The sequence below is a fragment of the Capricornis sumatraensis genome, chromosome 17 (genome assembly GCF_032405125.1).
Source record: "Capricornis sumatraensis isolate serow.1 chromosome 17, serow.2, whole genome shotgun sequence".
In the NCBI taxonomy this organism is placed as follows: domain Eukaryota; kingdom Metazoa; phylum Chordata; class Mammalia; order Artiodactyla; family Bovidae; genus Capricornis; species Capricornis sumatraensis.
In genome coordinates this window covers 60,183,109-60,195,996 of record NC_091085.1, presented here as the reverse complement: position 1 = coordinate 60,195,996, position 12,888 = coordinate 60,183,109, and the positions used below count along the sequence as shown (strand labels likewise).

At 44.8% G+C, this 12,888-nt stretch overlaps 1 protein-coding gene across 1 annotated transcript in view; it reads left to right on the top strand.

The window, feature by feature from the left end:
* The window catches only part of CFAP251 (cilia and flagella associated protein 251), a 74,690-nt gene that overhangs the window by 30,709 nt on the left and 31,093 nt on the right, over nucleotides 1–12,888 (top strand). The window contains exons 12-17 of the mRNA XM_068990020.1: nucleotides 1,738–1,952; nucleotides 4,544–4,738; nucleotides 5,868–6,118; nucleotides 6,660–6,811; nucleotides 7,920–8,093; nucleotides 9,530–9,714. Coding sequence (XP_068846121.1) covers nucleotides 1,738–1,952; nucleotides 4,544–4,738; nucleotides 5,868–6,118; nucleotides 6,660–6,811; nucleotides 7,920–8,093; nucleotides 9,530–9,714 — 1,172 coding nt within the window. The remainder of the gene's footprint in view (nucleotides 1–1,737; nucleotides 1,953–4,543; nucleotides 4,739–5,867; nucleotides 6,119–6,659; nucleotides 6,812–7,919; nucleotides 8,094–9,529; nucleotides 9,715–12,888) is intronic.

Genomic DNA, 12,888 nt, shown 5'->3' with positions numbered 1-12,888 from the left:
TGTTAGCAGAAACATTTTATCCTGCCGGCTTTCCTTGAGCGATTGCACCAGGGGTGGACCTTGAGTCCTGTCTCCTGCATCCGTTTCTGTTTCTGATACTCATGTAACCTGTTCTCAGGGTGCACCTTATGATGGTTTTTCTGTTTCCTTTCTTCTTTTTTGATTCAGTCTATAAAACTTTAATTTTCAAGAAAGCGTGCAGGAAGGAAAAATAAAGAGAGAGAGACAGTGGACACAAGGCAAGATGATTCTGTCTGCAAACTCAGCTTTTTATACCTTGAAGTATCAAAAGCTAAATACAGTCGATTCTCGTTATTTGCCATCATTATGTTCTGTACGGTCTCTGCAGACCTGAATTAGTGGATGCTGAATCGTTGCTCCTAGGAGAGAGTTGTAAGAACAGGTTCCTGCCACCTTAGGGTCACCATACTTTCATCGGCTGATAGATCCATGACCTTGTTTTATGTATGTTTCTGTTTAAAGACAGAATATTTAATTTATAATGTTAGTTCCTTAATGTTGGACTCAAGGTTGACAGCATCAGGTAGAACTCATGCCGAATGAGGCTTATCTAATGCAGGTGAATTCTCTGGAAGTCATGTCACAGCCTTCTCGTACTCCAAGAGCACCATATGGTATTTTAATACCATGTTCAGGAGCCAATTTAAATACCAAAATCACCAATAAAAAAGTACCCTCCCCCCAAAAAAAAAGAGCAAACATCATGGCAGTAAAGACCAGGCTAAGGACACTTGCTTCCTGAGAGCTGAAACCAGACAGAGAATTGCCTTGCTTGACCTCAGCTGGGAATGTCAAGTGTTTTGCCACTTGGCACACACACACATCTGCAAATGATTGTGAGGTGCCACGAGGATTGCTTTGGAGGTTACACATACATTTCAGCACACAGGTAAATTCATGAAAATGGAATCCACAAAGAATGAGAATCGGCTGCAGTTTGAAATGATAAAAACGCCTCGTGTTGAACAGGGCTGCTTTTAGACAAGAATGTGCTGTTCGAGCTTGACCAGTTGTACTTCTACTGACCTCAAAGAGGTCCACCCTAGAATTTTCTCTGCCTAAGTAGAGAGCCAGACAGCAGACTTGCTGTATCATATGACAGATCACTGACATCCTTCGTGTGTTCATTCAGTAAACATTCGCCAAGGGTTCACTCGCTGCTCTGTGTTCTTTCTATACTTCATCTCTAGAACACTGTCAGAGAAAGATGGCCTGGTGCCTTATCCTACGTAGCATACATTTAGTAAGGGATCTTAGGGGCATTTCTATGTAAAGCACTTACTTCCCACTGATGGGAAGATGATTTATGATCAGAAGAAGACTGGGAGAATTGTTTTATGACTTTTTACAGCTGGAGCATGCTTTTGTTCATGACGGACATTAGTTTCCTTATCAGTTTCTGAAAACTCTGAAAGAGAAGTTGTGCAGGTATAAACAATGATTAACCACTCTTTCTTCTGCTTTAAGCAAACCATTTAATTAAGCCCGTATGTAGCCTTTCACTTGCTCTTAGCAAACCCTCAGAGGTTCAGAACTGCCTGGATCATGACAATCCTCAGGGAAGTGTTTTTTAAGTGATTTTTTTAACTTTATTTTTTTTTCCTACTATATTTAGGTCAAACATTATAAAACGTTGTGCTGATAAATGTTTTGTTTTATATTTACCATCGACAGTAACTTGTACATATAACGTGTAACCTGTCTTTTGAAATACAGACATTCAACAAGCTCGTGGGAAAATTTAGCCAGTCTGTCTTTCATTTGAATTTAACCCAAATACTGTCCGCGACGATGGAAGGGAAGCTGGTTGTCTGGGACATTTACCGCCCACCACCATCTGCCTCCTCCTCCATGGGCTTTCCCCATATCAAACCTTGCAAACTGGTTCATTTGCAGAAGGAGGGTATCACTGTGCTCACTACAGTTGACAGGTAATTAGTGAATGAAAAAGTAGCTGTAGATGATTATAAACTTATCTAAAAACCCTTTTGGAGGTAGATACATATTTTGTATATGCAAAGATTGTTTCTGGGGAGAACCAATTTAACTGGGAACACTGGCTGCCTCTGAGGAAAAGAACTGAGAACCAAGATTAAGGACAGGGGTGGATTTACTTCTTTTTATAGTCTCATTTGTACTAATTGGGTTGCTTTTATTTTTTTAAAAATTGCATGGGCGTGCATTACTTTTAAACCCAACCCTTTTGGATTGGTGAAACAAAAAGTAACTGTTTTTTTTTCTTCTGCCCTAGTTAGACTTATTTTGCACCCTAAATTTTACATTCTTTCAGTGGAAGAAAATGGCATTAAGAGCTATTTTTTTTTCTGATGACAAAATAACATTTGCCAATCATGAAAAGATAAAATACAACAAAACTTTATAGAGTTCCTTAACTCCTTGTTTTTGAGGGGCTGTGGGCATCTACAACTGATCTCAGCCTTATGCCTTAGCCTCAGACATAAAGGGGTTCACATGCCAAATACATTCTTTCCTTGCTGAGTGATCTGGGACAAGGGACTTAAATGTGCCAAACCTCCATTCTTCCATCTGTAAAGTGGGCATCATATCACTGTCCCTCTCTGAGTGATTGTGTGAGGATGGTTTGCTGGATCTTAGTTTCCTGATCAGGGACTGAACCCATGTCTCCTGCAATGGAAGCACTGAGTCCTAACCACTGGGCTACAAGGGAACGTCCCAAGGAGTGTAAAACTCTTAGCACACTCTCTGGCACAGGGGAGCTCTAGGTACAACAGCCCTTGTTGGGTGCTAGGGAAGTTCCCCAAAGTGCTGGAGACAGTTGCCTCATGACGAGGACCCTGCCCACGTGGTGGGAGTCACTGTGCCCTCTGCTCTCCAAAGGCCTGTTGCTCCCCTTCCCCTTTCTTTAATACAGGGTCTATATTAAAGGTCTTCCCTTTTCTTTAATAACAGTGAGGCCCTGGAGTGGCTTGCAAAGAAAAATACAAATCGTCATCTTCACCCAGTTGGTGGGAAAAGATAGCAGTAGAATCACACTTGATGAAGCAGTCAAGGACCCAGGGAAGACCATGCCTGGGTTCCCCTCTCTCCATGTTAAGTAAAACACAGCCAGGGGACTTCCCCTGCAGTCCAGTGGTCAAGACTCTGCACTTCCAAGGGAGACGACGAGGGTTTGGTCCCTGGTTAGGGAAGTAAGATCCTGCATGCTGAGTGGTGCGGCCAAAACAACAACAAAACAAACCAACAAAAAAAACCCAGCCAGGACCAGGGAGCCCTTGCAGGAAAAGGTCTTAAGAAACACAGGAGGAAAAAAAAAAAAAAATTGCCTTGTTTTGCTGTTTCTGTCCAGCAGAGGGCAGTGAACGCCGTCCTAGCCAATTACTCTGCCCACTTGCCTTGCTTGTTAATCAGAAACCACATTTAATCGCTTTTCATATATATATATATGAGAAAATTCATCCCCCACCTCCCCCCCGTGATTAGAATTATGTCAGAGGCTTAAAAAAAAACAAGCTCATTGGGATGGCTCTGAGGAAATAAAAACCATTCTGTCACACAGCACTGCCTTTGGCTGTGATGACTGGACAGGGTTTTACGATCCCTCTCACAGCAGTTGTCTCCCTGCGTCCCATTGCCAGCCTGTGTGACTTCAGAGGGACGGTAGCCAGACTCTGTTGTCACCTGTAGTCTGTGGTGGAGAATGGAAATCACTGCCCACTGCACAGGACTGACCTTAGAGGGCAGGGCAGAGGAAAGCAGAGAGCATGGACTTTGTGTCCCATACACTTGGACCCCTGCACAGTCTGCCTAGCCATGTGGCCCTGATAGGGTTGCCAGGTTTAAGTGTGTCCCGGGACTTCCCTGGTGGTCCAGTGGCTAAGAATCTGATCTTCCAATGCTGGGGGGTCTGGGTTCAATCCCTGGTCAGGAAACTAGATCCCACATTGCACAATGAAGGATTTGAATGCGGAACTCAAGATCCTTCATGCTGCAACTAAGACTTGATGCAGAAAATAAATGTTATATATATATATATGTCCCAAATACTGCATGAGGCAATTGCATTTGGGAGCATACACTATTTGGGACATACTTACCCTAGAAATTTACTCATGGTTCATCTGAAATTGAAATTTAACTGAATATCCTGCATTTTTACTTGTTAAATCTGGCAATCCCAGGCCTTAAACCTTAGTTTCCCAAATATGAACTGGGAATGACAGGAAAATCAGCCACATGGGGCCATATTCAGTGAAAGTTTTTACAACGCCCGGAGTCCAGAGGGTGGCATATGTGTTCAATAGATGATACTCAGTATCATTATTTAACCTACAATGCAGGAGACCTGGCTTCGATCCCTGGGTCGGGAAGATCCCCTGGAGAAGGAAATGGCAACCCACTCCAGTACTCTTGCCTGGGAAATCCTATGGACAGAGGAGCCTGGCAGGCTACAGTCCATGGGGTCACAAAGAGTTGGACACATCTTAGCGACTAAACCACCACCACCACTATTTAACAAACTGACTTTATCCTCTGTTTTCAGCTATATTGTCACAGGTGACATTCGGGGCAACATCAAGTTCTATGATCACACCCTCTCCATTGTGAACTGGTATAGCCACTTCAAACTCAGCTGCATAAGATCCCTGTCCTTTTCAAAGACCCCTGCAGCCCCTCCAGCCGAAAATACAAACTATCCTCCAGACTGCACTCTAAAAAGTGACCATTTTGTTGTAAGGTGAGTTGTTAACTGTTGTTGTTGTTCAGTCGTTAAGTGTCCGACTCTTTGCGACCCCATGGACCACAGGCAGCATGCCAGGCTTCCCTGTCCTTCACTATCTTTTGGAGTTTGCTCAAACCCGTGTCCAATGAGTCGGTGATGCCATCCAACCGTCTCATCCTGTGTCGTCCCCTTCTCCTCCTGTTCTCAGTCTTTCCCAAGCATCAGGGTCTTTTCCAGTGAGTCGCTTCTTCACATCAGGTGGCCAACATATTGGAGCTTCAGCTTCAGTATCAGTTTTTCCAGTGAATATTCAGAGTTATTTCCTTTAGGATGGACTGGTTTGATCTCCTTGGGACTCTCAAGAGTCTTCTCCAGCACACAGTTCCAAAGCATCGTTTCTTCAGCGCTCAGTTGAAGTTGTTCATGAACCCCATCATTGGAACAGTCAAAAAGCTGTGTCTTCTTTTAGTTTGTGTACCGTGGTATCCTCTTCCTGTTCCTGGGACGTGAAATACAGGGAACCTGGCCTTTTTAGTTAGGCCTTTCCCTGGATCGGAGATGGATCTCCTTGGCTGATTACGATCACTATTTAATCTTTTTTTTTTTTTTTAAGTGAAACATCATTCTCCTATTAAGAATGTTTAGTGATAGGAAGCTGGAAATGGCTCTGATCTCAGTTACCTCTGGAGTCCTTCATTGTAGGTTGGTCTCCTTTCTCTGAGCTGAGTTTGTCCTAGCTCTGTGGTTAAAGGGATTTGATAGTGAATAGCCATAACATTTCAAGACAGAATTATCTGTGAGCCTGCTTAATTACCCTTGCCGTATTTGCAGGCACATCTGTATGTGTGCACCCAGCACCATATTTGCATACACAAATGAATATTTGCATGTGCAGATTAGCTAATTGTACAACTGACTGTCCATCTGCATACTTAATGACTCAATTTACATGTAGAAATGTGGGCTTTTTCACTTGCAAATAGAGGCTGTTGGGGTTTGGTGGCGTATTTTTGGAGATGCTGGGTTAATAATGTCACTAAATTACAGACGACAGAGGCGTTTCGTGTGCAATTAGAACCAGAATTGCTGGCGTGCCCTGTTCCCTGCAAGTGCTGATACGGGTTGGTCTCTCCTTGGCAAACAGGAATTTTATCATCGGAACATCAGATGCGTCAGTGTACCACTTGACAGTAGATGGGACTAAACTTGAGAAGTTATTTGTCGAGCCCAGGGATGCCATTTGTGCCATCTCCTGCCACCCATACCAGCCCCTCATCGCCATCGGAAGTTTCTGTGGGATAATCAAAGTGTGGGATTATGAACAGAAAAAATACCTCTTCAGCAGGGTCTTTGAGAAGGGGCTTGGAGTTCAGAGTCTGACCTACAACCCTGAAGGTATTTTCATCTTATCCACCTGTCTTGGGTTCTAAACCAAAAACAGACCCAAATGGCTCTGCCTTTGGCTGTAGCAGCTCCAGGAAGGTGACCTTGACCCACTCCCTGCACCAGGCCAGATGGGATGCCTGGTCCCCCTGGATGCTGCAGAACTCTGCACCGCCTGGTCTTATCCCATGGTGCCATGTTTTCCAGTTTGCTTCTTCCTCTCAGGACCTTGTCTATCCTGTTCGTTGCTGTCTCCTTGGCACCTAGGACAAGGCTTGGCACAGAGTTGATATTTCTTGAGTCAATGTAGTCCTTTTCTTTCTTTCTTTTTTAATGTAATTTATTTATTTAGCTGTGCGGTTCTTAGTTTCGGCATGCCGAATCTTTAGTTGTGGCATGTGAACTCTTAGCTGCAGCACATGTATCTAGTTCCCTAACCAGAGACTGAACCCAGTCCCCTTGCACTGGGAACTCAGAGTCTTAGCCCCTGGGCCACCAGGAAAGTACCAGTGAAAGCGTTTTTCAACCCTTGTTCTCCAACTTGTGATTTCAGGAGCTCTGCTTGGAGCTGGCTTCACAGAGGGGACTGTTTACATTTTTGATGCAATGTCCTTAGAAAGTGCAATCTCAGAGCCTTTCAGATATTCCAGAAGCAGCGTGACTCACATCAGCTTCTCCCATGACTCCCAGTACATGGCAACGGCTGTGAGTATCATCAGTGAGTGCGGTCCAGTGACTTCGCAACCTCCTTTAAAGCCACAAGAGGGAGGAGTTGGGACATGCAGGGGGGTAGGGGGGAGAGCAGGGGCTTCAGGGTACGGGTTTCTTTGGGAGGCAGGCGATGAAAATGCTCTAAAACCGTGATGATGGACGCACAACTCTGTGAATATACTAAAGTCCGTTGAATTGTACATCTCTGGCGGGTGAATTGTGTGTGGTGTGAATTAATATCTCAATAAAGCTGTTATAAAAAGAGAAAGGGATGGGGGAAGTGGGGCGGTGGGTGGGTGGGGCCTCCGAACTCCCCGAACTCCCTGAACTCCCCGACTCCGGACTCTGCCACTCCGGCAGCTCATGTTGGTTTGTGAGTTTTTTGGAATCCTCTCTCTGCATCCTGGCTTTCATCTTTCCCTTTGATTTCTGATGAGATGACCTTCTCATTTATCTCAAGGCAAAGTCTTCCGCAGAGCATTTTGGATTCTGTCCCTTCCTGCTGTGAATAGGGCTCTTAATCCCAGTAAAGATTTTTTTCGGGACCCCGACCTCTCCCTTCCCCCGGCTTCTCCTGGGAGAGGGGGTGGGGATGCGGGGAAGTAGCTGCTGACACCCTTGACTCCAACTCGCTTCCTATCAGCACAGCAACTCAGGTGTCCCGTGTCCCTTCAGGCTGTTCCCGCCTGATCTCCGTTTAGCTCTCAGCCATCATGTATGTATTTTTTAATCATACCTTTTAAAATTTTGTGTAGCTGGATAAAGAGAAGGGAGGACAAAGGCAGAAAAGGCAGGGATTTCAGTTTCCAACAGAGAATGACATGGGGACCAGCAAGGATAGTAAGACCATAATGTTAGACAAATACCATCTCTGCCCACCGCACCACCCCTCTCCCCACCCCACTGCCTGCCACTACCTTCTTTGAACTCTGATTTTTCTCATCTGCAAAAATGGGTATTATTTTACCACTTGTTCCAATAGACAGAGGTTTTCTTTTTGGATAAAATTCTCTAAAAGCAAAGTTAGCATGAAAAACACAGTGATAACTCTTAACTTACAAAATCAAAAACGAGTAACTTCGGCTCTTTCCTGCATACTCAGGATGTCAGTTTCACTGTGGCTGTTTATGTGGTGAGAGTCAAACATGGACAAAGGGTCTGGGAATACTTGGCAAGGCTTCGCTCTCACCGCAAGAGCATTCGAAGAGTCCTGTTCGGGGTTCATCTGGACAACAACGAGCCCCGACTGCTGAGCCTCGGCAGAGACAGACTCCTGGTGAGCTCCTTTGCTTTCCTTTGCCTGGCCCTCAGGACCGTGTCTCATTCTTGTTATTTCCCTGGAGTCTGGCACAGAACCAGTATGTGTGTTTGTTGGAGAAGACGAATACATGGGGACTTCCATGCTGGTCCAGTGGCTAAGACTCCACATTCCCAATGCCCAGGTTTGATCCATGGTCAGGGAACTGGATCCCACGTGCCACAACTCAAGAGTTCGAGTTGGCAGGTGAAGATCTAGTATGCTGCATCTAAGACCTGGCACAGCCAAATGAATAAATTAAATAAATAAATGTCTTTTAAAACAGAAAACGAATGTATGACGAAGTAGCGAAAACCATTCTGAGTTGGCACTTGGCTTTCATGCAGCTCTGACACCACACAGGGACTCGTGTCCTGAGTGAGGAGGGCCCTGGGAAATGGCATGTTGGTGGAGCGGAGGTGGTCCTCCCCACAGCATGGACAGCTCAGCCACCTTTGCCTCTCAGTGGACATTTGGAAGCTAACACTCACGATTCCCGTGTCTCGGGGTCAGGGCCAGGCCGTTACCTCCATGTGACAACCCAGAGAGGATCGAGAGGTAAAGGCAGTGACCGCGGCAGATGTGATATTACATGACTGAGCCCAAAGGATTCAAAACCAGTTGATTTATCTGTGCATACATCTTAACTTCCTTTCTTTCCTCCCCTTACTTCCTTTTTTCTATCCATTCTTTTTAAAAAATATATATTTAAAATTTTATTTATTTATTTGACTGCGCCAGGTCTTAGTTGCAGCACATGAGATTGTCAGTCTTCACTGTGGCATGTGGGATCTAGTCCCACAACCAGAGATGAAAGCCGGACCCCCTGCATTAGGACTTCAGGGTCTTAGCCAGAGGACCACCAGCGAAGTCCCTATTCTGTCCATTCTTCCGTTCACCCATCATCTATCCATCCTTCCTTCCTTCCATCCATCCCGGTCTGTCCACCAAAACCTACCTATGGGTGAAATTCAGCAGGCTGCTAATGTATGACTTTCAAGAGCTGAGATTTAGCTATGAGTTAGTTCCTACTCACAGAAAGTTACCACGATAATGCTAAGTGAAGCAGGACAACAAAGTTAACAAGAGTTCAGGTTCTGGAGTTAGTTGGACCTAGATTTGAATTCTCACTCTACCACTCCTTGGCTGTGTGACCTTGGGAAAACCACAGAGTCTCTCTGAACATCTGTTTTCTCATCTGCAAAATGGGCATAGCAGGACTGCACCACTGGGGAGTTGTATTAAATGGCATCATCTTGCTCATAATGGATACTCCATATTGGTAGTTTATTAGGTGTAGAAGTTCAGGCAATTCTCCTCTTAAAAGGCCTGATACTGTCTCCCCCGAGAAAAGGATTGTTAACTGACTTCATTCACCTCAGTCCTCATGTGTGTTCATCTGGGCTTCTCTGTAGATTGAGTATAACCTACGCAAGAGCTACAAAGACCACCTGGCAGTCCTGGACATTCACCGAACCGACCAGGGCAGCTATCCCACCTGTATGGTCTGGTATCCGCCACTCACCAAGGAACTCTTCCTGCTCGTTTGCAACAGTGGCTACAAAGTGAAGCTTTTTAATTCTACCACAAAAATGTGCAGGTAAGCCAGGGAGCTTCCCGCAAAATGGTGCATAAATCAATTTCTCGGTCCCCAGGTTATTTCAAGTCCCACCTTAAGGACCTGCAAAGAGCTTGCCTACCATTACAACCCTTCTTACTTTGCAAAGTAGGAAACTGAGAGACAGATAAGGTTAGTTGTCCTTGCCCAAGTTCACATGGTTAGAAAGTGCCAGAGGCAGGGACTTCACTGGCCATCCAGTGGTTAAGAATCCGCCTTCCAATGCAGGGGGTGCGGGTTCAATCCCTGTTCGGGGGACTAAGATCCTACATCTGTGGGGCAACTAAGCCCGCGCACCGCAACTACTGAGCCCCAGCGCTCTAGAGCCTGTGTGCTGCGACTAGGGAAGCCCGCATCCACAGTGGGCAGTCCGTGTGCAGCAGTGAAGAGCCGTGTAGCCAAAAGTAATTTTAATAAGTAAATAATAAGCTGCATTGGTAGCATCTAAAAAAGTTTTAAAAAAGAGGTGCCAGAGGCAGGATTCAAACCCAGAAACATTGTTTCTGAGCCCAGCACTTCACAGGGATAGGGTACTCAGAGCTCGGAGATGGAGATTCAACAAAGGAATCAGACCCCGCGGCCCCAGAAAAGCTGCTCATGTGCAATGGAATCTCCTATTTTTCTCTCCTGGAAAAAAGCGGTTTCACCTGAATACTACCAGCAGTTTGATTTTACTTATTCTTGGTTCTTATCTTAAAGAAGTTATAAGTTCAACTTGATAGCATTCTTTCTTCTCTCAAGCCCACTATATGGACTATAGCCCACCCTGTGGACTGTAGGCCTCCAGACTCCTCTGTCCAAGGGATTTTCCAGGCAAGAATACTGGAATGGCTTGCCATTTCCTCCTCCAGGGGATCTTCCCGACCCAGGTGGGTTCTTTACCACTAGCGCTACCTGGGAAGCCCCCTTTGTTCTCTCAGTAAGTGTTTACTGAGCCCCCTACCTGAGCCAGGTGCTGTTCTAGGTGCTGAAGATGGGAATGAAGACAAAACAATGTTGCTGTCACCATGAGATTTGTGGGGTTTTTTTTGGTTGTTTTTTTTTTTTTTTTTTGAGATTTACATTTTACTGGGGGAAGTGGCGTTCAAGTTAGAGGTTGGGCTGGAGATCCATATTTGAGGTCAGCACACTTGGTGGTTTAAAGCATGAGACAAGAGAAGATTCAGGAGGGGAAAGGTGGCTAGAGGAGAGGTTAAAGGACCAAGCCCAGGGTATCCAAAGCTTAGCATCTTAGAGCAGTGGTACCTCCACCCCAAAATACGTCTACACCTGTGGTTGCCCTCTTGTGCTGCTAGGCTTGTGAGTCCAGGGTTTGCTCCTCCTGATCAGTGCATGACCCCTTCGTCGGGGCCCTGCATTCATCATCCCATTTCATCTGCAGCAGTCCTGCAAAAAGATCGTGCCACTGTGGATCAGACAGGTAACAAAACTTGCCCAAGGTCACGGAGCTGGTCAGGGCAGGACTTGCCCCTTGAACCCACCTGTGACTCTGTCCTCTCTTTGGCATCATTGGTCCCCGATGCAGCCCTCACAGAGGTGAGGATGCTGTGGCGACCCCACCTGGGAGGAGGAAGTCGGAAAACACCCCAGCAGCTGGCCCCATGCTTGAGGAAGACCCTCCTTTGGAAATGTATCTCAGATAAGACAGGTCTTCAAAAGGCCAAGATCACTCAGGGTCTTTTGTTTTTAATGTCCCTTTTTAGAAGGGCCCATGGGAAAATGACTGAGACATGCCATGTCATGTGGCAGGGACAGGAGAGAAACACAGCACAATTTTTTTTAAAAGCTATTAAAACACCGGGAAGGAGACATTTGAAAGAAATATGTAAAAAGGAGTTTTAGGAAGATTTCAGAATCTTTGTACATCATCTTTAATGGACACAAGCTTTTTGGATAAAAACTATCTCATAGGGACTTCCCTGGTGGTCCAGTGGCTAAGACTCTGTGCGCCCAATGCAGTGGCCCGAGTTCGATCCCTAGTCAGGGAACTAGATCCCACATGCTGCAACGAAGAGCTTGCATGCTGTAACTGAAGATTCCCCCATGCCACAATTAAGAACCAGCACAGCCAAATAAATAAACATTAAAAAAAAAAAAGAATATCCCATAGATGTGCCCAGTTCTGAGAAGCTCTGAGTTGGCTGAGCAGGTGGCTGGGGGATGGCGCTGCCCAGACTTGGAGTTCCTCCTCACAGTTAGTAATGAGAACTCAAAGCTGAGCAGTTAGGAGGTTCTGCCATTGAAGATCAATGGGAAATTTGTGTAGAGCGTCTTTCTTGTTTTAAAGAATGTTTCCACCTATTGCCTTTATTGTTGCTGTTATTTTTTATTCCAGTTTAATTGAGATATAATTGACATACAGCACTATATGAGTTTAAGGTGTACAGCATAATGATTTGACTTACGTACACCATGAAGTGCTGTTACAGCAAGTTTAGTGAACATCCATCCTCTCCTGTAGCTACAAAATTAAAGAAATAGTAAAACATTTTTTCCTTGTTATGAGAACTCTTAGGATTTATTCTCTTAAGAACTCTCATCTGTAACATGTAGTAGTCTTAACTATATTTATCATGTTATACATTACACCCCTAGTGCTTATTTTTCTTACAACTGAAAGTTCGTGGCTTTTGCCTGCCTTAATCCAACTCCCCCTCCCCCCGACCCCTGCCTTCTGATAACCACAAATCTGGTCCCTTTTTCTATGAGTTTCTTTGTTTGTTTTCGAAGTCTAACTGACCTAGGACACTATATTATTTCTTGTTACACAACATACTGATTCTATGCATTTATTCCTATTTCTATATATTTCAAGATGATCACAACAATATGTTGTCATACTAAGATATTACATAGTTATTGACTATATTCTCTGCATTGTACATTTCATAACTGGGACTCATTTATTTTGTAACTGGAAGTTTGGACCGCTTTATTTCCCTCTCCTATTTCTTTCCTCCCCCACAACCCTCCTCCCCTCTGGCAACCACCTGTTTGTTCTATAACTCTGTTCCTGTTTTGTTATATTTGTTCACTTGTTTTGTTTTTTTTTAGCTTCCATATATAACTGAAATCATACAGTATTTACCTGTCTCTATCTGACTTATTTCACTAAGCGTAATACCCTTCAGGTCCACCCATGTTATCACAAATGAC